Source organism: Styela clava, chromosome 9 (genome assembly GCF_964204865.1).
Source record: "Styela clava chromosome 9, kaStyClav1.hap1.2, whole genome shotgun sequence".
NCBI classification, from domain to species: domain Eukaryota; kingdom Metazoa; phylum Chordata; class Ascidiacea; order Stolidobranchia; family Styelidae; genus Styela; species Styela clava.
The window spans coordinates 7,744,454-7,770,424 of NC_135258.1; the positions used below are offsets into that span (position 1 = coordinate 7,744,454).

The window sequence follows — 25,971 nt, forward strand, 5'->3', positions numbered from 1 at the left end:
AAGTTTGCAGAATGTATGTTTATAGAAGAAAAAAACGCCACTAATGCAAAAATGTGAGATTTGACCACGTTTTGAGTGATGCAGATTGCGGTCGCCACGTTCAAAGTGATTGAATTGTATTGCAACTGGATAATTACTAATTTCTATTTAGAGCAGTGGCAGGGGTGTTTTATTAGGCGGGGCTTTCTGCAAGAGATCTCAAGTTTGTCATTAATTCCGTACTTATATTACTATTTGTTAGGCTTAGCGCAAAAACGCCACTTGTGTGATACTCCGGTTTGATTTTGAGTACCCGGTACAATACAAGGCCTAAAAATTATGGTATGTATGTATACCTGGTTTTCAATGTTGTGACGTTGTTCTTATATTGGCGTATTGTGACGTAAATTATATTGGCGTGTTGCTTTTGGAAGCATTAATGCAGTATATTGCTACTCAATCTAAGTGATGTCGGTCACCGCATCCTCATTTTACATGGAGCGTAATAAATTTGATTCGTTGCTAAAAAGATACCGTTTCTTATGCCCTCAATCTTTGAGCGCTTCAGCAAATACAATTTTTTTTTTAACGTGAATATAGATCAAAACGAGAGAGCAATGATCACCTACGTAGGAACAAAAGCTAAAACGCAGTAGTAGCACGTCTTTCCCTGTACCCGTTGCCTGACCACCGGATCACTGAGATGCAAGCACGGCACGCACTTTTTAAATTTGATGACGACATCACACAAAGCTTCGAAGTGAAAAACAAATCTCATTGATTCCAAATGTAATAGCTTTCTAGCGGCAACAGGAAACTTTAATCACTGAAAATTGGTCCAGTAGTTGAATAGAAAAGCGATTTTGCACACAAACAACATAATACAAAACATCCATTGGTTCACTTCGTTTGCGATGACATGTAAATTCACCAGAACCATATCAAAGCATTATATTTTCAAATCATGTTTGAATTATTTAAATGTATATATATTTTTTATATATATTTAAGCTGACCAAACTTGTAAAACGGAAATTGAAAATGTGGAGTCAATGGCTGCGAAAACAGTTGCATCATATAAAAATAATGCCTACTCACTGGCTCAATATTTGAAGAAAACTGATATAAGAAATGCTGAATTTAAATTTTCGTGAAATTGGCTTAAAATATTGCTTGTTATTGCAACTGTAAATTATTTAAATGCAGAAGAAAAAGGCTTTGTTCACGGTATATTATCAATTAGAGAATTTAGTAAATTTCCCATTGCATTGAAAGTTATTGCATTTAAATTCATATTTATTCGTCATTAATTAAATAGACGGGAGTCGTATATGTGGCTCATTTAATCTTCAGAATAATTTGATTGATGTGCCCAATATTTGTGGCCGCCAAGAAACCTGAAACACAAAAACGCATCATATGAGCAATACGTTTACTTAATTTATATTCCTATTCATGCTTTGATAAAAATAACAGTCGGTTGAAATGAAATTGAGACTAGATCTAAATAAACTTCAGGTGTCCAAGTAAATACGTCAAGAGAGCAAATATTGAAAATATGAGTACGAGAGTCAATAACTGTACCACAGTACAGGTAGCCCTCGCGACTCACACAGACATGTGGCTGAGCACCTTAATCAAAAAATCAAAATCACCGACAGCCGTGGCTTATACAATCGCGCTTAATGGACCAAAAGCACTGTTCCCTCCCATGGTTTGAAATAAAACAGCAAAAGTTTGTTAAAATATCGGATCTCATAGAACTTGGGTGATATTGAAAAAATAATCATAAAAATCAATAGCCAACTGACGACCTATACTTCAAGCTTTAAGTGATAAAAATACGAAATCAATCGACCCATTTGTTACGAAGCAAACTTATTTTTTTTAATAAAAAAGTCGCTTCCAACATCACTGATTTAGCAAAACAATCCAATGGTCACTTCGTGTCCAATGAACAGTGAGAGAGAAAAAAATTAGGAGCCTCAACTGTGATGATTTAACTAAAAAATATCCGTAAATGTTCCCACCATGCCATATCGAACGCCCTCCAATTTTTGTCCAAACCGTAAATCAGCTTCATTTCATCTTCGGTCAGTTTGAAGTCGTAAACCTGGATATTCAAAAAAGTGATGTTGATAATTACAATGTAAGAAAAAATCAGGAGGTTGAAAAATATATTTTACAAATCAGAACGCTTGTGTAAAGCTCACTTGAAAATTGCTTTTAATTCGTTCGGGATTCACACTTTTTGCAACAGCTCCTACTCCTCTTTGTGTTTGAAATCTTATTGCTATTTGAGCGACAGATTTTCCTCGTTTTTCTGCAATTGATTTTAACACGGGATCCTCAAGAACAACCGGGTCTTTGTCGGCAGCCCTGAAATAAAAATATAGGTTTATTTTGATTAAAGTACTAGAGTGTTTTATCAATAATAATCAACGAGATAGCGATCAGAGACCGCCGACTTATTGATCTAGCGGCGTGTACTCTGACTCAATAGCGACACCGCGTGCACATCAGTAATTAAACAATACCTCGCTATTTATATGACATAATTCATCCAAAATCAATAGGCTTCTGGTCCGAGATATGATAAATGCACATGCAAAATTTGGAGCAGATTCAACCTCGCTTTCGTGAGATATTGCGTGTATCTAACAGACAGACAGACAGACAGACAGACAGACAGACAGACATAATTCCTATGTCTCAAACAACATTAGCCGTAATATCATTTGAGCAAGTCTGAAACCGTACACCCCTTCGTCCACATGTAAACACTAACTCTTCGACTTTGTGTACTCAACTATGGTTACAAAACGAACACTTCTTACCTAAGTCGTGTATCAAGTGATTAGCGATTTAGTTAGTATTGACTATTTGCTTTAATTGTATTGTACGCCAGTAGTATTGTACTGAAATATATCACCAAAATCTTGTTTTGGAACCAAGCACTGCGTATGCCACGACAGCAATTCCATTCCTTTTACAGAATTCTATATGTTTCACATCAGCTAAGTACGGATGGGATTCAATTTGATGAACAGCAGGTTTAATCGAGCAATCTTTCAATATTCGGTTTATCTGGTATTCGTTGAAATTAGAAATCCCGATGCTTCGAACTAAACCTTCCTTTTGTAACTTCTCGACCTCCTGGAAAAAAAAGGCGATATTACTCATAAATAAATCTTTATTTTATCCATCGTATCGCACGATACGAAAAGCGCTAAAATACCAGGCTTGTCCATGGGACATATATTTCTGTCTCATTCCCATCCCATCCCATAACTACATGTACGAAGAGACATGCAAAACAACAAAACTCATGGAATTTGCTAAATTCATATTCATAACTATTATACACGTGTCCATCAGCCCCTTCACTAACTATATTGTTGATGCTGAATATATTTTGCTCTTTATAACTAGCAAGAGAGTTATGCTCAGATATATGGGCACGAAATCCATAACGAAATGTTTCACCATCATTACCTCGAAAATCATACGGTTTTCGTGTCCCACGTGACCCATGGGAAATACAAATGTGTGCTGTGGCTGTGCTGTCCCATCCCATCCCATAGGACGTTTCCCATGGGAATCCCATTCCCATGGACAAGCCTGAAAATACGCCACATTGACGAACACAAATCGATTCGTTCGAAATTTTATCAAAAAACCAATAAGGCGCATTGTACCGACCGGTGTTGTGCTTGAATAACTATCATCAACATCAGCTGTAGAGACTGAAGATATTGGTAAGTCAGTATTTTACTCGACACCGAATTATGTTTATTATAAAAGTTACGATGTTTCATTACCGGTCGACAATTATTCAACGAATGGCAGTCGAAATTTTAAGATCACATACCTTCCAGGTATCCGCGTAATGAACTTCATTATCGTGAAGGTAAGTTCCGTTCTCGTCTTGTGGAAATGGATCAGCTGCTTTCTTTATAAAAGGAAACAATTGGGGTGCATTATTGGGAGATTTTAACAAATAATTCAGCTCCAGGTTTCCGAGCCAATGTGTACGATAATTCCAAAATGACTACAAGCTTGTATTCCGAATTTAAATCGAGTAATTGCAGAATCGTAGATTAAAAATTTCGCAAATTACATACAAAATATGATGCAAACAAAATAATGCATCATCGACATTATTATACTTATGCAACTCGCGTAGTCAGTGGCTTATCTACGTAAAATGGGGCCCATGGTAAAGTTTGAAAATGCGCCGCTTAATCGTTTAGTGACTATATTTAACGACTGTTGTAAATTAAATTAAGATACTTCTACGTTATTATTTAAGAAAAAAAAAGAGTTCAAATTATTTCCGTTTTGAAATTGTTTTGTAGAAACAATTCACGATTGAAACTTTTGGCGCTCCAAAAGTATCTCTACCAAGAAGGAGGTAACTAATTTCGTTCGCCTATTTTACATCAAGTTGTGAAAAGGGATTGAAATCCATGGGTAGGGGGTATATTCACTTGGCTAACACAGACAGTCCCCAAACTCGTAATAGAACTAAAATAAGGGAATAAAATTATGGCCTAACCCTAACCTGGTACACATACTATGGGATTACCAAACTTTATACCAATTGGCCATGTCTGCCATACCCTAGATACGCCACTGTACAAACTGCGAATCTGGTGACAATACCGCCTTTGCGTCCATATATTTGTGAGTTATTTTTCTATCATTCAATATATATTTCTATCTAGAACTTACCGGCAAAGCACATGGGAGGTGAATCAAATATAAATCCAAGTAGTCGGTTTGCAATTTGTTCAAACTTTCCATAAAGCCCTTTCTCACATCTTTTGGGTTGTTGAATTGTGCCCACAGCTGTTTAAATGGTTAAAAGATGAATTATATTAATACCTCGCAACACGCAAATTTTGATCTTTATTTTTAGGCAATAAAGACGATTCAGTTGAGATTTGAGCCGCTGTTGCATTCAAAATTTTAACAGCCCGTTCTCTTTTTATCAAACTCATCAACAACATGTTCTCACATTTCAGAAAAATTCGAATACCATGCTGGGCGCTAACTGTCACTAGATTCCAAGAACAGGATCGCACAGTTATACGGGAGCAAGCTGGATTTGCCTTGTTCTTATCTTCGGCACTTTAGAATTGTGTGTACCAATATGGAAGTAACTAATTGTGTTCGCCTACTTTACATCAAGTTGTGTAAAGGGACTGAAACCTAAGAGCAGGGGTATATTTACTTTACTAACACAGACAGTCCCCGAACTCGTAATAGAACAAAAATAAGGAAAATCGGGATGAAATTATCGCCTAACCCTAACCTTGTACACACACTACGATAGTAACCTTATTTTTTGGATATCGACGATACAAATTCTTAAAACCAAATAATAAAAAACGAATTCATTAATCAAAAATTAATTTGAATACTTTGGTTGTTATAAATATCTCTTCTCTTTTCACTTTTCTCTTTTTATATAATTCTTGCAAAGTATCTCCGATCTCTTTCTCATTCCCATACATCCAAGCACTGTCTATATGCCGGTATCCACATTCGATTGCTGTGCGTGTAGAAGTTCGGGCATCATCTGGCGACACCTGTCACGAGATGTAAAATTCTTATATTATAGGTATATATAAAATGATTTCGACTTTTATTTTCATGAATACCAAAGCATCGACTTCCTTTTTATTACCGTAACAATTACAAATCAGCGAACGGTAAACAATTGAAGCGTTTCTAAGCGTGGTTTTAAACATTAGTTTGTTTTTCTAGCTTTGTCGACTATTTGTCACTTTTCTACTCGTGTTTCCGACGTTGAGTTTTAAATCAAATGACTTAACGGTTTATTTCAGAAACAGTTTAATTTAGTGTGGAGTGAGTAGCAGGGTTGCCATATTGGCTTTTTTAACGCCAAATTTGCCATTTTGCGCTTTTTTCAAACGCGTTTGGCGTCAGAATTTCCGTTTGGCTTTTTGGCGTTTTTTTTGGCTTTTTCAAGTCTATTCTAGTGTCTATTATTAAAATCATATGAAATACAATATTTAGTGTGTAACAACTGAACAATAGCCTATTATCTGTACTTAGCTACTTAATTTCACTTCATTTTCATTATGCCTGATATGGTTTATGTGAGCTTTCAGCTTTAGTTTAATTCTGCAATTGCAAATGCAGTAACGATGTGATTAACTACGCTAAAATTACTGAATTAGATATCAATGGTTCACCTGTGAGCGGCAGGGGGTTAGATAATTTTTTAATAAAATTGATGGTTTATAAATTTTAAAAGTGAAAAAATTTTCAATAGTAAAGTACGATATAGGGAGAATTTTTTAAGGTGTAGCACAAGTTTAAGTAGAAACATATTGTAGGTATATTACATACTGACAGACTGAAGCGGCACCCGGTATTGTATATATTGAATGGTAAAATAATGCTGCCCGCTTGATATTTATTTTCCGTTCTACAGTTCTATAGGAACTTTACTTTCTATTTGCGTGCCTCACTGAATGAACTGATGGCTCTACATCATCATCAGTACGTTGCCAAGGGCTTAAAATCTGACAAATCATGGGGTTTTTGTATTTAGTAATATTGTTGGCTTTTTATGTCTTAATTTGACTTTTTTTGATCGCTGGGGTCTGGCAACCCTGGTGAGTAGAGTTTTGGTCAGAACTGGGTACTCTCGTAGTGTGTGTTTGAACATAACCAGTTAAGGGGTTGGACAATAAATTGATTCCAATTTTCCTTATTTTAGTTCTATTACGAGTTCGGGCGCTGTCTGTGTTAGCCAAGCGAATATACCCCCTGCATTTAGACTTTTATAACGCAACTGGATTGGAATTACTCGCACAAACCAGATTAAACTAAATTAAAAAATCGTTTCGCGGGTCGCACAATTTTTCCTTGTGGGTCGCATTTATCCCGCAGTACGCACACCCCTGCTTTATAAGAAAATAAAAGATTCTGGCACATTCCTTCAGCTTTATTAGGTGGTGTGGCGATGTCCCTCCGCAAGAATTAGGAGATTTCATAAATAAAAGAAATAAATATGTCAAACCTTGTACTTACACACCAATATCCCATCGCCATGGTTGGCATCTTGTATCCCGTATTCAATGTTATAAAGTCCTCTCCCATTTTTTTCTAACGGCGTATAACAGCAAATTTACAAATGAGGTATATATTTGGCTGTAAACGACAATAAACGACCATGCTCATGTATGTCATATTGAACTAACATAAAAGACTCACATTGTGGGTACACAACACTCAACTCAGAGATATCTATGTATCTTCGCGCTTCCACCAACTGAGACCTTTTGCACAGGGTGATTTGAAATTATTTATTTATAAGCGCTGAATAAAAAGGAACATATATTTTTATACATAAGTTAGATCGAAGTCAAACAGCAATTCATGATTGGTCGGTACCTCTTATTCACTCAGTTAGCGATGCATTTATATTTTTATTCCTTAGCTTAGAATAATCCTTCATACTACCTATCTAGCTTCGCTACTGTTGGTATTACAACTCTGATATCGAAGTTTCAATGCAGAACTGCATGTCGATCTCGTATTCGGCTATCTTGGATTTTATAGTCAATGTGTTGTCTTTTTACATACTCGAAAGTATATACAAAATGCACGCTGGTCCATGATGGTACTATAGATTACAAGCGAACAGCCTGAAATGTGCTGACGCATAACATTCACAATTGAGGTTAATTACACATTGCTTTGTAGACCACAAATGGTGATGGAAATATGTAGGTCTTTCTTGAACTCAAACTACCTTGAACTACACATTCTTGCGCGCTTTCTCAGATCATTTCATAACTAGACAGGCAAGACTGAATTTATGTACTTTATGCGCTTATACTGAAGCGTTACATTGTGAGAGCTAATATGTTGACTCTTGGTGTCTGACCGCAAAAGCACAGACACTCAAAACCAACATGTTGTTACGCTACAATCAAATAGCCGGTTATTTACTATTATTTGACTGTAAATCGGTTGAGATCATTTAGGAATATATTGTCAATGAAGGAATTCTCTTCTCGGTGTACACGCGAGCAAAAGCTTTTTTTTCGATTCAATAAAAATAAAATTCAATGTGAGCATATCAATTGAGATTACAAATGTATAATATATGAACTCAACATAACTTCACTTTTTTTTTAACTAGGACATAATATTCCACTTTTTATTATGTAAAGCTATATACCTTTATGCATATATACCTTTTTTCGCTTTCTCTTACACTTTGGATAAAGTTATTAATCTCCGCCACAACAGATCTGTTCATTTCGCATCATAAACTGCTTTGATCAATATGACTGAATAACACAATTCACAATTTCAAACTGTACGTTACCGCAATTTATGAAGCTATCTAGTTAGATAAAGCGAAATCTGATCTGTAAAATGACTGTTCATTATTTCTAAATAGTCATTTCGTTTCCAAGCAGTCAAAATCATTTTTTTTGTGTTCTGTTAATATTTATTTTCAATATACTATTATACATTAATACACATGCATCATAATAAAGTCATCAAAATAACACACCACGATGCCACGTAGATGAAGCTATAAGCAAAAACTGCAATCTTGTGTTCTTACAATTATGTGAAAAAATTAAGCAAAAATATCACAAGATTCACATCATTATTCTCAATTCCATGATTAAATTAATAATACCTTAGTTTTTTATATAATTATTTCGGTCAAAAGAAGGAGTTAACAGCTGCGTAAAACTAATAATTGCATCATGTAAAAATGATGCCTACTAACTGGCTCAATATTTAAAGAAAATCGATATAAAAACATGTAATTCAAATATTGGTGAAATTGGAGTAAAATATTGTTTGTTGCAACTGTATATTATTCAAATGCGAAAGCAAAAGGCTTAGTTCGCATTATATTATCAATTAGACAATTTAGTAATTTCCCATTACATCGAAAGTGATTGCAATTAACTATTCATCATTAATTAAATAGACGGGAATCGTAAAAATAGTTCATTTTAATCTTCAGAATAATTTTCTTGGTGTGCCCAGTATTTGTGACCTCTGAGAAACCTGAAGAAAAAAACAGTATCATTTGTGCAATACGTTTATCTGATAATTTTAATTTATAACCATGTTCCATGCTTAGCTATAAATGACAATCGGTTGAAATGAAATCGAGAATAAATAAGCTTCAGGCGTGAAATGAGTTCAAGTAAATAAGTCAATAGAGCAATGATTAAATATATGGGCAAGAGAGTCCAATAACTAACCGCAGCACAGGTAGCTTTTGCGACTCACATGGACATGTGGCTGAACACCTTAATTGTAAACTCAAAACCAACGATAACCTTGGCGTATACAGTCACGCTTAGCGGACTAAAACAGTGTGAATGAAATAAAGGAATTGAAATAAAACAGTAAATTTTTGTTGAACTGTCGGATCTCGTAGAACATAAAATTCAAAGATATTCCAAAACTAATAACAAAAAAAAACAGTCCACTGGCGACAACCCCCAGCTTTTAGTGATAAAAATTGGAAATCGATTGGAACATTTGTTACGAAGAAAATTTATTTTCCTATAAAATAAGTCCCCAGAACATCAACAACGATTTAGTGGAACAATCCACATGGCCACTCCGTGTCCAAATGGAATAATAATTAGAAGCTGCTCCTTTAATGATTTAACAAAAATACATCAGTAAATGTTCCCACCATGCCATGTCAAACGCTCTCCATTTTTTGTCCAAACCGTAAATCAGCTCCATTTCATCTTTGGTCAATTTGAAGTCGTAAACCTGGTTATTCAAAAAAAGGTGATGATGATGATGATGATGACATTGTATGAGGGAACATTAGGTGCGGTCCATTGGTTTGGGGTATATTTTACTAATCAGAACGCTCATGTATAGCTTACTTGAAAATTGCTTTTTATTCGCTCGGGTTGCACACTTTTTGCGATTGCCGCTACTCCTCTTTGTATTTGAAATCTTATAGCTATTTGAGCGGCAGATTTCCCTCGCTTTTCTGCAATTGATTTCAAAACTGGATCTTCAAGAACAACCGGGTCTTTGTCGGTAGCCCTGGAATAAAAATATAACGTTTTCTTTCCATAAACGTACTCAAGTATTTTATCGTCATGCATTTTATGAGTTATTTTGTTCTGATTTAAATTTATTTGAACAAAACTACTATATGGTACAATAAAAAATTTTCTGCAAACTTGAGAATTAAAAAAATGACACCGACGGTTAGCGAAATAGCCACGCTTTCCAGACTGGCGCGAGACCTGTCCGCCTGTTTAGATAGAAATGCCTGTCAGTGTCGTCAGTTGGGAGACAAATTTACAACACAGAGACGCCGAAGTACGGCCGAGAATGCAGTCTCAATTTCGACCCCTGTCTCGTGTGTTTGCGAGAATCACTACTTGTTTATATTTCAATGACGTTTGTAACGCGGACGTTGCAAACGTATCGACTCAGCAAAATTGCGATATAGACCTGTTTCTCGATTAATCCCGGGAATGCTAAATGATTAACACGCTGCTTCGATGAGATGGCTACTTCTGCCTTGTATCCAATGTAATCTATTGCACTTGGAGTTGCTTACCGTGTTTCGTATTGGGTTTACTATTTGCGGTTAAGATAAACGATTTGGATTGAAGTTATTAATTGGGTTTAAAATTAGGGGTTAGGAATGGGGTTGTAATTTAATGTACTTACTTTGGATTATAATTTGTTGAATTGAGTTGCCTGGAGTTCCTAAACATTTGCTATGTAAATATTGTTTTAACTTGTATGATTTTTTCTGTATTTTAGTATTTTGAGTGCTATTTTATCCTATGTGATTTAATCTGTACATAATTGTGACATTTGGTTATCTGCTAATTGCTGTGAATTGTTATTGCATGTAAAATGGCAATGCTATTGTATTTGATTATTTGTGTCATATAAGCTATTCAGTTTTATCTATTATTTTGGCAGGAAACCTTTCCGTTTCTCATACCCGGTTTTACGTTTCACGTGCAGTTCCGAACGTTTCGTTTCGTTCCTGATTCATGTTCGATATTTCATTTGAGGCATCTGTTGATTGTTACTCTCTTCCAGCCCAAACCCCATTCCGTTTTACATGGGTATTTAAAAAAAAAAAAATTTTGTCAACCATTAAACCCTAAAGCTTCACTCATGGCTTTTTAAAAGCGTGTGCTAGAGTGCTATTCAGCAATATATCTTTAAAACACACTAAGATATTCACCGATTTCAAGTTGAATTATATTGGGGCAGCACTGGAGGCACTTTAACCGCTGTTTACAGACTTTAATTGTTGAAAGCACGGACTAGTTGTAACAATTACCCGATATAAGTTTGGGGTCAGGACTGGTTTATTGGGACGCGTTTTTGAAGTCTCCAATCTCTTAATGTACGTGAGAAGTAACCAGGCTACATAGAATCGAGCGCAACACCGTGGATCACTCCGAAGAAGCTCGCGGAACAGCAATGTTCCGCAGAACAAAGTGTGAGAAAGTCTGTTGTAGAGTATTGTACGCCATTAAAATAATTCACTAAAGTCTCTCACCAAAATCTTGTTTTGGAGCCCAGCACTGCGTATGTCATCACGGCAATTCCATTTCTTTTACAGAATTCTATATGCTTCACATCAGCTAAGTACGGCTGAGATTCAATCTGATGAACAGCCGGTTTAATCGAGCAATCTTCCAATATTCGGTTTATCTGGTATTCGTTAAAATTAGAAATCCCGATGCTTCGAACCAAACCTTCCTTTTGTAACTTCTCGACCTCCTGGACGGAGAAAAAGGCGAAATTACTAAAGCCAATCTTTATTTTATCCATGGTATCGCACGGTACGAAAATTGCTAGAATACGCCACATTGGCGAACACAACTCAATTCGAAATTTATCAAGAAACAATATTGTGTCGTTGTTGTACCGGGGCTGTGCTTGAAAAATTTCATCAACGGAGGATGCAGTTAAATTCGAAATCACAACGACCAAATTGTTATTCTTTCTTATTTATCGCCAGCGAGATGAAAACCTACCTTGTCAGAAACACTATCAGCCAACTTTTTTGATATCCAATGTATATACATAATTTAATACATAAGAGAGCGTATCGATCAGCTGTATAGGTTAGGTAAAATATAGGTAAGTCGAAATTTTACTTGGCGCCGAATTATATAGAAAATTAATCAACGAATGGGAGACAATCCTTTTCCATTTAAAGATATCATACCTTCCAGGTATCCGCGTAATGAACTTCAGTGTCGTGAAGATAAGTTCCGTTCTCGTCTTGTGGAATGGTATCATCTGTTTTCTTTATATATAAAATGATGAATTATAGAAATATTTACACCACTCTCGGTTTCCGAGCCAATGTGTACGATAATTCCAAAAATGACTCCAAGCTTGTATTCCGAATTTAAATCGAATAATTGCAGAATGTAGATAAAAACTTCTTGAACTATGCACAAAAATGAAATTTACCAAACATGAGGATGCATCATTTACATTATTACAGTCATGGAACTCACGTAGTGCTCAATAAAACTGCGAATCCGGTGACCCCCCAATACGTGCGTTCATATATTTAGTTCAATATTATTAATATTATTATTGTTCTTCTATCATTCCATATGTATTCTATCTAGAACTTACCGGCAAAGCACATGGGAGGTGAATCAAGAATAAATCCAAGTATTCGGTTTGCAAGTTGTTTAAGCTTTCCATAAAGCCCTTTCTCACATCTTTTGGGTTGTTGAATTGTGCCCACAGCTGTTTAAATGGTTGAAAGATGAAATTATAATAATACCTCGCAACACGCAACTTTCAACATTTTTCATTTTATTCGTTCATTTTATTCGGAAATCTCCTGATTCTTTACTGTGAAATTTTGTTTTTAATAAATGAAAATAAAGACATTCTTTCAAAATAAGCCATAACGTTATTTTTCGAAAGAAAAATTAAATAAGATCCTGTCTTTTTTTGGGGGGAACATGGTATCTCATGGGTCAAGAACACGTTTCGCGCTAACAAGCTGAATCCCACCACTGATTTTAGGAAAAAATGACTTATTCTTTTTTTTTGGATATCGCCAAACAAATTTCTAAAAAACGAATTAATTTGAATACTTTGCTTGTTATAAACATTTCTTCCCGCTTCACTTTTCCCTCTTTATATAATTCCTGCAAAGAATCTCCGATCTCTTTCTCGTTCACATACATCCAAGCACTGTCTATATGACGGTATCCACATTCGATAGCAGCACGTGTAGTGGTTCGGGCATCTTTTGGTGATACCTGTCACGAGATGTAAAGTATTATATCATAAGTATATATAAATGATTTCAACTTTTATCCTAATGTGCACCGGAACATCAGCTTCTCTTTTTATTTTGTAGCAATGACAAGTCAGCGAACGGTGATATAACATCATACATTGGCAAACTACGGAACGCGGTTCAAATCGGGCTCGTTGGCTAATTCAATCTGGCCCGCCTGATGCTGCCACAACCAAACTAAAAACAAATTTTGATGTTTTAGTAGTTAGTAAATTTAGTTTCTGTATGGAACGTATTGCTTTCCTGTTTTGCTTTTGTAATACTGTAAATATTCACAAAATGTAACTTTTACGTCACACTTACATTGCCCGCCAGTCTAGATGGGCATATTTCTGGCCCCCGGCCAAAAAACAACCTTGCTGGTGGTGTACCCCTGGTGATATAACAATTGAATTTTTGAGTATAAGTAAGGCAATGTGAACAGCATGCGTTTCATTGGATATGAAATTTGCAAAAATATTGCAATTTACAATTGTGTCTGTCAAAGTATATTTATTTCTTGACTAAGATCTCGAATTTTATTTAATTAAATTTAAATTTGCTTCGTCTAGTCGAGTTGGATCAAATCTCGTGTGCGTGTGATTGATATCTATACGAATACTTCATGAGAAAATTATAGATTCTTCCACATTCCTTTAGCACGTTTATTTGGATTTTATGTGATGGTGTGGCGATTTTCTTTTCATAATAATTAGAAAATTTCCTGAATATAAAAAATGAATACGGCAAACCTTATACTTACACACCAATATCCCATCGTCATGGTTGGCATCTTGTATCCCGTATTTAATGTTATAAAGTCTCCCGCCATTTTTTTCTTTTAACGGTGTATTAATGCAAACTTACAAATGAATTATATATTTGGCTGTAAACGGCAATAAACGATCATGCTCATGCATGATATATTAAACTAACATGAAGGAGTCACATTCTGGGAAAACATCACTCAACTAAGAAATATACTGCATGTGTATATTCCTTCGCTCGTTTACCAACTGAACCTTTCGCACAGGGCGATTGGAAAATATTTATTAATAAGCGTTTAATAAAAAGAAAAAATAGATTTAATTGCTTTCTGTAATTTACATCGAAATCAAACAGCAATTCGTTACCTCTCATTCACTGTTAGCGATGCATCTATATTTTCATTCCTTTGAGGTATCCTTCATGCAACCTATCTAGCTTTTCTACTGCTGGTGTTATTATCTCTGATATTGACGATCTAATGCATACCTGCCATTCGATAGTTTTTCCGATAATGGTTTAAAAGAACTCTATCTCGTATTTATCTATCTTTCATTTTAGAGTCATTGTTGTCTTTTTACATACGTATATATACAAAATGTACGCCAGCCCATGATGGTACTATAGATTACAAGCGAACAGCCTGAAATATGCTGACGCATAACTTTTACAATTGTGTTTAGTTTCACATTGCTCTGTTTGCTACAAGTGATACGATGATGGAAATATGTAGTCATCCCTGAACATAAACTACCTTATGCTGCACATAACTAGACATGCAAGACTGAATTTATGTACTTCATGCACTTACACTAGGGCGTTACATTGTACAGCACAATAAAGTTGGATTGAAAATGCCACATCACGATGCGACGTATATGAAGCTATGAGCGAAACTAGCAAGCTTGTTTCATTACAAGAATAAGAGAGCATACTAATTTTTGTTGGTAAACAGAGTACAGTTGAGATGTAACTACAGTGATTTTATTAATGCAATGCTTCGAAATAAATGCCTGAATCGCCTAGACGTATTACCTTTTTTAATTATCTTGTACCTATTAATTATTTTCCTATTAATATTATAATGAGTAATAATATAATAACGATTAAAATATAAGGGTATTTGTGTTTGGAATCAGTGATTAATCATGCGCGAATAATAGACATCATGTTCTGCTGCATCACGTATGACAAAAAAAAATTTCCTGAAATCGTCAACTTGTGAAGGTTCGTGCCACGATTATATTAGGTGTAAATATATCAGGAAATAAAATTCTATCTATCTACCTTAGGTATCTATCGTGCTCACTTCATTGAGTATAATACCTCTGATCAATCAATGCATGTATATATATATATATTCAATACGTGTATGAGTAGCATTGAATGACTAATATTCATAAGACATGACTTATTAATTAAGATCACTTAAAATGAATTAAACCATTATTCAATGTAAAACTTTTCTGTTAAAATATCCCAGGCAATGCGTATTTTAGTCTGTGTTTGAAATGGCACATCCTTCGATGTAAATGTTCCATAACATTTGGGCATATGATTACAAAAAAATGTAATTTAACACTGAGCTTATTGTTTTGTGTATTTGTTAATTAAAATTATTAGAATCTTTAAATTTTTTGCTGGGAAAAATACGTCTTTCTCCTTTCTTTTTCTGAAATTTAAGGCTTTGCTTTATTCTTTTTAATAGTGTGACATCAACTCAGTATCATGGATTGTTCTTATTAATTAGAATCTTTAAATTTTTTGCTGGATAAAATGCGTGTTCTTCTTTCTTTTTCTGTTATATAAGGCTTTGCTTTATGCTTTTTATTAGTGTGACATAAATTTATTTATTGCAAGAGAAATATGAAGCTTGATTGTATGTTTAAATAACTCACTATTATGGATTGTTTTTATAAATTAAAATCTTCAAATTTTTTGCTGGAAAAAATACGTCTACCCCAGGCTACTCTTTTCAGCAATATATCCCGCACTAACAACAAATCAGTACTTCAAAAAATTACAGTGGCAGTGTTGGGCTGGCTGACGCAATAAGACTGATTACCTGACATGTACATCATTGACTGAACAATGTATAATCATTTTAATTTATTGTAAGTTTTTATTAAGCCATTATACCACATTATAATTGACTGTTTTGATTGGTTTAGCAGATTAAATTAAATTTTATGGATTGAAAATTGACGTTGTTCATTAGAACATTTTTCCATACTCAATGTCGACGCTCTGAAAAAAGAAAAGGCAATTTATGAATATATATGATTAAGATGGAAATTTACTCTTACCTAAGCAAAGCAAATCTTATAAGCTATATTCGATTCTTCTTTTGTAAAAATGAAGAAAATGTATAGTAAATACATACTTTCCAAACTTATCATTGTTCTCGTATACATTTTTGGTCACAAAGTGGATCGTTTCTATAAATTGTTGTTGTTAATGTTTATATTTTTCAAATTTTTATTTATTGTTATAACTACTAAAATTTTTTTTGTAGATTAACTCGTAGATTGTTGTTGTCGGTAGAAGGCTTTTACTTTATTTATTTCAAAGATTTCCGCGGGTAACATGAGATTCGATTTTTACTTCAAACTTTTGTGTTATGATTAACGATTGCACCGCCCAATATGGAAAATGGGGTCCACCACCACACACCGACGGTTTATAAATTGGGTAAGAAATTGGCCAATACCGAAGGTAAATATTTCATGCCTTTCAAATAATAGTAGTTCCTTTCATAGATATCGATGACTGTATTACAGAGCCTTGTTTGCCTCATAAGTGGAAATATATTCGTTGCATATGAAATATGTATCAAATGCGTAATTACAGGTTTAGGAGAATCGAATCAAAGTTTATGATTTTCTTATAATTCTCTATCAATGCAATAACAAAGTTACTTGAACACAAACTATTAATCCAACAATCCTCGTGAATTAGTAACTTATCTGGTCATTGACATACAACTTTTACTGCATGATGTTGAAAAAAATGAAATAACACGACCTATTGACAAGCCCGGTCATTTCGAATGGCATAGTAGGCCTAAATTATTTGCATCGGTTCATGCAGAAAGTTGGTATCGGCGCCATCTTGTTTTTTTTTGCTCGCCAAAGTTCGAGGTAAATCCGTCATTTTTTTTTATTCAGGCCATATTTTTGATGTGAAATTCTGACGTATAACTCTTCTCTTCCCAGTTAGTTATTGATGAAACATATGTTTTTTATTATGTGTGAACACTCCGCTAACTGGCTGAGTGATGTATTCCATATTTTTAGTAATTCATGCGTCTGGAGGACCCATTAAAAAAAGTGTCACATACAATTATATATTAGCACGTATTCAAGATTCGATTCGAAAAAAGTATCCGATTGTGAAATCAACAGATATTCGAAAATGCCCAACCATATACATTGAATGAATAAAATATGATCCAATGAATATCTAATAAAATGCTTACCACTGTTTCTGATAATTTTCAAGTCTCTGCCAAAAGTCTAAATTCTCTGTTACTCGTTCAATTTCTTCTTCTCCTTCGGTGTACACTGAAATAAGGTATTCAAATTTAACATATTTAACTTTCTGATTGAGTAAAGCCCTAACATGTTCGGTCTAAAATGTGGCGAGAGTCATGCTTGCTTAAAACTCATGTTTTTATTTCTAAAAAGTTGCATGCTCATTCAAAAATAACCAATTATGTTCAAATGATTTGACGAGCTTTACAGCTTATATATCTACTTTACCTTCCATCATGAGAAGTCCGAAAACATTCAACTCGAAGTTATTTGCGGTATTAGCAGCATAGCATCTGTATTCTCCTGCATCGCCCATCTGTGCTCTGTCAATTTTGAGCGTAGCACTCGCGGAACCAATTGACTGATGCAAATGCTGGTCGGTTTGTTCTGTGATACGTTCGCCATCTTTGTACCAGAATACGTCAGGTAAAGGAAAACCAGATGCCTTGCAATCGATCTGAAGATTGTCGTTCTCGTGTATTTTGGGAGACTCGTCAGAGACTTCAACGGCATATGGAGAAACTATGAAAAATATGCATATTTTGAAATTAAGTGATTTCAAACATTGTATAAAATGAAAACTGAGCATTCATTTACATTTTAGATAGATAATACCTAAAGACAAGAGGACAAAGCTCACAATTGCACAAAAGCCAAAACGAAGTAGTATCAACTCTTTTGAAGTACCCCCAATCCTTCTTATCGAAAAACTCCCGACTTCGATGAAATGCGATCGAAGAACCACCACACTGTGCGCAATTTTTTAATTTTGATGACGTCATCATACTTACCGACTTCGCAGATGAATGGAAGAGCAGTGCTTGAGCAATCAGTAAACTCTAGATCTTTGTTATTCATCGCAACACATTTCCCGTGCTTAGTTCCAATCCAGTACTTTTCGTTCGAATTTCTAAAGTGATAAAAACGCGTAAATAAAACGTTCCGATTATTTTTTTCTGATTTGTGCATTTATTATAAACGATATAGATATGCCGTCTCTCAAAATTTCCAACGTATGTTTTTTTTCAATCTTTCCGTTTTCTTCTTTTTTCTAACATGGATAAAGTTGCGCGCATATACAGGTTGGACGACGAAGTAAATATGTAGGGAAATCTGTTTTTGAAATATCCTCAGATATCAGTGGCCACTTGTACCTAGCGTCGTTTAGAGCGCAAATATCTGCCCCCCCCCCCCTCCCAAAAAAACACATGGAGGATAGCTACATCGTGCCGTGAGGCCATGTACGTTAGTTTTGTTTTAGTGAAACACCTTTCGAACACATCCATTAATATAGCAAACCTGGGAAGTTGGTTTTGCAAAATTTGAAATTCTTCTCTGCTATCGACTCGAGCAAGTCTCATTCCTTTGCTTTCACACTCTTGCTTTGCGTTCGAAAAGGTAGTTCGGCTATTGGAGGTGGAAATAGTGTCACTGAAAGACAGCACTGAATACATGGCGGGAAGTTGTCGGCTTGTCGCTATAAAACAAATGAGACAAACTTTGCATAAATAAAACTTGAAATTGTTGTAATTTTGCAAATTTAAATCTATTATACTCCATTGATGACTGAAACTTACGATCTTTTTTCAATGTTGGTAGTTTATATGTTCAAAAACATCATTTATATCCCATATCCATTGTCCAAATCAGGGCTCGCCGAACTGGAGGTCCTACCCCCGATGGACCGCGAAGGAATCAGGACTGAGAACCACCATCATCAAATTAGAGCCAAGGTTGGATTTTTTGTGCTAGAATATGCAAGCATATCGGTCTCATGAAAGTTCCTGGAGGTTGCGAAAATTTGGACGTGCCAAGTGGGTCGCGATGAAAATTGTTTGAAGAACATTGGTACTTATGTTCATAAGTTATATTTATATTCAGTCAGAAAAAAGATGATATGGTTATACTTTCAACTTAGAAGGGCTAAATATTAAAAGTACCAAACTTACAAATCTGACAGATATATCCATGGCTATCGCCACAACCTTCATCGTTCCAATAATAGGTTCCCTTCCCACCTGCTTCCATGCAATCTTCGTTGTTATCGTTATTAGGTTCGCCTCCGGCCCTACATAACGATGCAGAATAATAGAATAAATGGATATATCCCATGGATGATAGAGTGCAGTGTGGGTTTCTATGCAAAATGTACAATACTGGGAATATCAATACCGTTCAATTAAGTTATGTTTAAATACAAAAACCTTCTTTTTGATTGTTTTAATGCTTGAACCCCACATTCGTGCACATAAATAAAAGTAGCTCTCGAGAATTTGTATCAACAAAATATAAATCTACAAAGGGGTATTAAAGAATAATAAGATAATTCACATTTACTTTAAACGTGAATTTTGAAAAATGAGCGCTCCGGAAGTATGTGTACCAAGATGACGCACAATTTGAACTCTAGCCTGGACACATACTATGTTCAGGTTATGCGCCATCTTGGTACACATACTTCGAGAGCACTGAAAAATGCGACTTTGCTGAAAAGTGTTAAAATGCTGGAAATTAATGAATAAAACTAATTGACATCTTCGCAAACTCACGTAGTTGGAATTACATAACAAAAATGATAATTAATTAATTCGCGTTTGTTCTATACATTGGCGTGACGTTGCAGACTAAATGTCTCGCCTCCAAAATTGTCGAACGCCACACCCCCAGGGGGTAATAAAAGGTAGCCGATGCTAAACCGGAGAGATTCCGGTCTTTCCAAAAAAAGTTAGAGATCATTTGTACAAACCCCACCCACTGCATTTTTAATCCGTACTGGATAATTATTAATTTTCAATTCAATGTTTCGGAAACCAAATAACTGGCTAACTAATCCCATACCCGACATTAACTGATAACAGGACGAGAGGCCGTATTTCGCCATATGATTAAGTCGTCTTATCGACTTTCCTCTCACCCGGGATAAATAGGCGAATCCTATCCTATCCTTCTCATTTAGAGCGTTGGCGGGGGCTTTGTATAAAAGATCCAAAACTAGTTAGTAGCTTCCATTTCAGTTGCGATACTCTTTGCGCATTGGATACCAAGAAAGTTTTGTGTATACAAAACACCTGCTACCCATAATTCCCACAATACCCATAATTCACAAAATATGAGAAAAATGGGGAAAAAACAATAAGGAAACAATTATATATATCGCATACAGACCACATGTAATATCCAGAATAAACCTGAGATGAGTCAAACCATATCCAGTGTCCTTCTGTATACATGTCAGAGGCGCCCAGCCAAGCTCTTCTGCAAATTGAATTGTTTAAAGTACAAATTAGAAAGACGAAAATAACATTCTATTGAATTCAAGGGGCTTGCTGCACACTTACACAAATATTTCGTTTCGTGTGACCGAGACGGTCGGTCGGTCGGTCAGTCGAAACGTTACAGAAATATATTTGTGTAAGTGTGTAGCAAGACTCTTGAATTAAATAGAATAGTCATCTTCACACTTGGTATAGCATCCTTGCGTCATACGCATCCATCTGCGCGTAGGCATAGAGCAAGGAAAAGTAGTTAGTTTCACGTAACCCCACCTGAAAATAAAATGACTGCAATTGTTCAAATTTTTTGTTTGCTCAATTTATACCTTTTTTGTCCAGGAAAGTAACTTATTTTTTCCTAATTACATATTTTTTCAGTTCGAATTTATGTAGCTTATGATTTTTTATAGGATTTTCATTTTGCAGAGAAGGCAATTTTATGCTTTGGCTGTACTCACCATTTACGAACATATTAGAGAGAGCAATATATTAGGCGAAAGTTGATTTTAATGCAATTTCTTTTGCACATTTATAAGAAAATTCCCTGTTCTGGCTACTTTTATAACCTGATAAGGCTAATTCACAAGGGTGTTTTCATTTATGGCCAATCAAAATAACAATATAAATACCCCTGTGAATTAGCTCCGCGGATAGCTCGCTGGTTGGCAGGCCATCTGATCTGCAGATAACGACCGAACTTAGTCTACTTATATAACGACAGTATCAAAAGTCTGCGAGATAACTGTCGTAAAGGTTAAATAGACGCCCTTATAATATGTTTAACTTTTAAGAAACGGGAAAGGGACGACACTCACGTTGCTTTTGGCTTTACCTAAGTAAATTGAGATTTCTTAGAGTGTACGCAACGCGTGCATTGCTCCATTTTTGCAATCATGAACAACGAGGCCATGGGTGCTAAAATCCTTCGGAAAGCGGCCACGTGCCATAAAAGGTTGGGTACCATTGGATTAAACTAGAGTAATCTGTACTCCCGAAGTTTGTGAACCAATATAGCGGACACCGGAACGTAGCATGTGTACCAGGTTAGAGTTGGCCACAATTTTCCTCATTTTAGTTTCATTACGAGTCCGGGGACTAGCCAAGTGACTCCCATAGTATTTGTAGTAATTTTATTCGAATTTTTCTCATTTTAGTTTCATTACGAGTCCGGGGACTAGCCAAGTGACTCCTATAGTATTTGTACCTGAAATTATGGCCTAACCCTAACCTGTTACACACACTACGTACCGGTGTCCGCCAACTTGGTTCACGTACTTCGGAAGTACAGAGTAAACCAATATGATTACTTACTTTCCAGACTGTATAATCTTTGATGATGCAATGTTCAGCGTCTCGCTATTTATTATTCCCAAATGTTGATATCTTCCTATGCAAGCTTGCACTGCGCTGCACCACGGCCTTGAATCTCCGTAAAACGTTAATCCCTGTTGACTAGAGTACACGGTCATGTACTTCTCTGAACATAGTAAATTTATTATAAGCAAAGGTGATATAAACCAATATAATATGAACGAGAGAGCAACGCTCAAAAATATGGACACGTGGATTAGAGCGAAGCAGTGTTTACCTTTGACGTTACCGGTACCGTACCCTCAAAAAGTTCCGGGTTTTCAGTCGCAAGAATTTTCACAGTCAGCCGTCACGCTTGGCGGATTATAAACTGTGTTCCCATAATTAAAAATTAATACAGCGCAATTTTGGATGAAATATTAGATCTCATAAGATTCATAGAAAATTCAGGAATAAATGAAAGTAATAGCCTTCTGGCAAAAAATCAATCTTGAACCACTGAAAATTCCAAAGCAATTGGTCCAGTATTCGAAGAGAAAAGCAATTTTTTTAATGATAATGACGAAAGAAAATAACAAGAACAACAAAATTTTGAAACGATCGTTATGGCCACTAAACGTGTCCAATTATATAGTTTGACAACTTGATGTGAATTATCGGACACAGAGTAGATATGTGGATCGTTTTGTTATAATTATGTTGTTGTTGTTCTTGTTTGTCTCGTTTTTAGAATTCCTCATCCTATCGTTATGAAAAAATCGCTTTAACCAGTGGCTTTGAAATTTTCAGTGAATAAAGATTGTATTTTTCGCTAGAAGGCGATTACTTTCATTTATGCGTCAGTGTCCATATATTTGAGCAGAGCTCTCTTCATATTTATATAAATTCAAAGTATTCAGTACTCAAAGACGATTGAAGTCACTAGAAGACTATTTACTTTTATGCTCACCACTTTCGCGTTTACACTGTTATTTTATTTGAACAAATTCATTCAGAGCCTGGCAGGCGCCGACGTAAATAATATGAGGAGTTACAGGATCATTCGAGCGTTAGCAGGTAGATAGATCTAACATTACAACATAGAAGACACAAAACTTGAGAAAACCGTAGCTCAACCCAAGTTGTCGCAAAAATATGCATCTAGATCAGAGCTCTTCTAAGAGCCGACTCCCCGATGTGTGGCGGAGGGGCTTAGTACCCATTATTGTCAGAATTAGTCATACTTTTACTTCTTCCTTTTGCCTCCACTTAGATCAATTAGGAAAATTTAAAAGTCTAAAATTTGCTGACATATTTAATTAAACACCACAAAAAGTTGTCGAATATAGAAACAATTAAGAAAAATTCGGAATTGAGATTTGTAAAAGATAATAAGTTGCATCAATGAAAGGGTTTATTTCAGAAATATTTATGTGCAAAAACTTCTTACTAAAATAAAACCAACGAACCTGCATTTGCAAACGAAACCACAAGAAGAAGGCAAATAATTTTCAAGTCCATCATTTTAGTCTGATTACCGGGAGTCTAGTTATTTCCTGAAAACAGATGTTGCGATCAAAAATCAATCAACTTACTTATTGAGAGTTATAAAAGCGGCGTGGACGCAATAAACGCCTGCAAAAGATCTCAAGTCCTTATATAAAACAAATACCATAGTTATCGATTATCATGGTATAGAGAATTTAAAAATATTTTTACCTTAGTTTATATTAATCAATCAAATATTTTATTGCGGTCTTCAGACATAAATTAAAGCAACAAAAAATAAGAGGAGAAACGGAATGCACAGATATCTGAAATAACATGGACAAATCAAAAATCGTACGACTAATCGTCCACCCACCAACAAAAACTCGGCAAAAACACAAAAGAGTAGACGCGATTTAAAATCGGGCAACAATTTTAATTCAAAATGAGAAAACACGTAAGAATTAAATACAGGAAACAGGTGGAAATTTTGCAATCGAAATGCAACAAATATATAATGATGTAATGAAGCACATGTCAACGTTGTATCAAGCCCACAAATTTCGATATAATTATCTCAAGCCTCTAAACAGTAATATCATTGAAATAAGACCGTCTTTCCTCCGAAATGCTCACAATAATCATCATAAGGGTATTTATAAAGGGAATATATGGGAATGACACATCTGCCTTAACTTGATAAAGCTGAGTATAATAGGCCATCTTTATCTCATGTACGCATTATGTGAGGAAATTGTGCGTTCATATTGTCAGCAATTGTTTGCACAGTTTTCTGCAGGAATGCAGACTACGCTGGAAATACAAATTATCAAAGCATTCCTAATCGGAGCCCTAATTTAATAATCACAAATTTGTTATTTTAAAACGTGGCGGGTGTGTTTTTCTCAAATTTTTATCTTATGTGCGCATTATGTGATGATTTTTGCGTTTATGTTGTCAGCAATTGTTTTCCCAATTTTCTGCTGCATTTCTGCAGAAATGCAGATTGCCCTGGAAATGCAAATTTTCAAATCATTCCTATTCCGAACACTAATTGAATGATCACTAATTTGTTATTTTAAAACGTGACGGGTGTGTTTTTCTCAAACTTTTCATCTTATGTACGCATTATGTGATGGTTTTTGCGCTTTATTGACTTGCTGCATTTTTGAATAATGATATTAATCACATGTGCTACGAAATAGGCTGATTTACAGAAATTCTGCTTCCACTATATATTTTACACTCAATGTTAAAGATGACGGATCTTTTGTACAATACCCCCGTCTGCTCAAAATGAAAAAAATTCAGTATCCAGTTAGGGTTATGGACAGGAATGCAGTTTACGCTATAAATTTAAATAATTCCTAACCCGAACCCGAACTGGATAATTACTAATTTGTTAATTTGAAAAGGGGCGGGTGTGTTTTTTTCAAATCTTACATTTTTTTGCATTATAGTAAGGGGTATGTACAGAATATCGGAGATGTTTTCCGGCTTTCGCTGTATTTCTTGACACGTGCTAATGAAGGTTCACCCTAAGTTTATCGCTGGCTGAGTAATTATTCCTTATACTTTGGTAATCTATAGAATAAATATCTTATTACGTCAATCCAAGCTATATGCGTCTTCCGTTATCACTTTTCGTGACAAGCAAATGTAAGGCAAACAAATTAAACTATCTTTATCTTAGATGTCAGTATCGCGGGTAACGCGATTTCTGGAAAGCCAAAGTGAAGAAAACGCCTATTATAAATGTCAAAATTTGTAATCAATACTGGGGTAAAAAAAATTACACATATATGTGATGTCATCTTATAACATATGTTTCACTAGACCAAAAACTGGAAATGCGAATATGAATATATACTCATCTTCACCTAATTGCAGCAAAATGAAATGATTAATATAGCTCATGCTTTTTATTTGGTTCTTTGTTCCTGTAGACTTCGATGCCACCTTCGTTTTTTTTGTCTGCAATGACTATAACATGCTCAGCCATATTACTAGAAGTTCTAAAATTTAGCTGATTATTTGAGGTCGTATTGCCTTTTAAAATTATTGCCTTTGTTCGTTGTTTGGCACTCTGTGATATTTACTGGATGCAAATGAACCATGTTTCGATTTTTGAAAATAAGTAAAATTTGAATCGTGTTGAAAAACACTGTTTTTTGACAATAGTCCAGTGGCGACGCGTCAATAGGGCCAACCTTTTTCGGTATAATAAAAAATATTCGAAAAATACCTCAATATCGGTTGCACAGACTGTCTACACTAGCCATATTCTCCCGACATGGTTCATTTT

At 35.2% G+C, this 25,971-nt stretch overlaps 3 protein-coding genes across 3 annotated transcripts; all 3 read right to left on the reverse strand.

Annotated features, from left to right (window-relative positions):
• Positions 1-916: 916 nt before the first annotated feature.
• LOC120338796 (aldo-keto reductase family 1 member B7-like) lies at positions 917-7,186 on the reverse strand. Its single transcript, XM_078116334.1, has 8 exons — positions 7,048-7,186; positions 5,406-5,573; positions 4,714-4,830; positions 3,851-3,931; positions 2,912-3,135; positions 2,193-2,358; positions 2,010-2,092; positions 917-1,376 (listed from the first exon to the last, which is right to left on the reverse strand). The coding sequence occupies exons 1-8, from the start codon at positions 7,114-7,116 to the stop codon at positions 1,322-1,324; spliced, it is 963 nt and encodes a 320-aa protein (XP_077972460.1). The 5' UTR covers positions 7,117-7,186; the 3' UTR covers positions 917-1,321.
• Positions 7,187-8,465: 1,279 nt separating this feature from the next.
• LOC120338795 (aldo-keto reductase family 1 member B7-like) lies at positions 8,466-15,131 on the reverse strand. The gene is made up of 8 exons (XM_039406747.2): positions 14,082-15,131; positions 13,131-13,298; positions 12,658-12,774; positions 12,236-12,316; positions 11,561-11,784; positions 9,903-10,068; positions 9,701-9,783; positions 8,466-9,057 (listed from the first exon to the last, which is right to left on the reverse strand). The coding sequence occupies exons 1-8, from the start codon at positions 14,148-14,150 to the stop codon at positions 9,003-9,005; spliced, it is 963 nt and encodes a 320-aa protein (XP_039262681.2). The 5' UTR covers positions 14,151-15,131; the 3' UTR covers positions 8,466-9,002.
• Positions 15,132-16,182: 1,051 nt separating this feature from the next.
• On the reverse strand, positions 16,183-23,734 carry LOC120338792 (uncharacterized). Its single transcript, XM_078116399.1, has 9 exons — positions 23,648-23,734; positions 22,200-22,365; positions 20,782-20,871; positions 19,566-19,684; positions 18,916-19,093; positions 18,408-18,526; positions 17,845-18,138; positions 17,562-17,646; positions 16,183-16,330 (listed from the first exon to the last, which is right to left on the reverse strand). Coding segments are annotated over exons 1-9 (1,107 nt in total). The 5' UTR covers positions 23,703-23,734; the 3' UTR covers positions 16,183-16,329.
• Between the last annotated feature and the right edge of the window lie 2,237 nt (positions 23,735-25,971).

Coding starts and splice junctions, on each gene's coding strand:
- LOC120338795 (XM_039406747.2), bottom strand. CDS start 14,150: ATGGCGGGAGACTTTATAACATTAAATACGGGATACAAGATGCCAACC. Junction 12,317..12,657: donor ACCTCCCATGTGCTTTGCCG/GTAAGTTCTAGA, acceptor TTATATATAAAG/AAAACAGATGATACCATTCC. Junction 9,784..9,902: donor GAATAAAAAGCAATTTTCAA/GTAAGCTATACA, acceptor TTGAATAACCAG/GTTTACGACTTCAAATTGAC.
- LOC120338792 (XM_078116399.1), bottom strand. CDS start 23,702: ATGATGGACTTGAAAATTATTTGCCTTCTTCTTGTGGTTTCGTTTGCA. Junction 20,872..22,199: donor AAGATTATACAGTCTGGAAA/GTAAGTAATCAT, acceptor TTCAATTTGCAG/AAGAGCTTGGCTGGGCGCCT. Junction 18,527..18,915: donor TTGCAAAACCAACTTCCCAG/GTTTGCTATATT, acceptor TTATCACTTTAG/AAATTCGAACGAAAAGTACT.
- LOC120338796 (XM_078116334.1), bottom strand. CDS start 7,116: ATGGGAGAGGACTTTATAACATTGAATACGGGATACAAGATGCCAACC. Junction 3,932..4,713: donor ACCTCCCATGTGCTTTGCCG/GTAAGTTCTAGA, acceptor CCTTTTATAAAG/AAAGCAGCTGATCCATTTCC. Junction 3,136..3,850: donor ATTACGCGGATACCTGGAAG/GTATGTGATCTT, acceptor TTTTTTTTCCAG/GAGGTCGAGAAGTTACAAAA.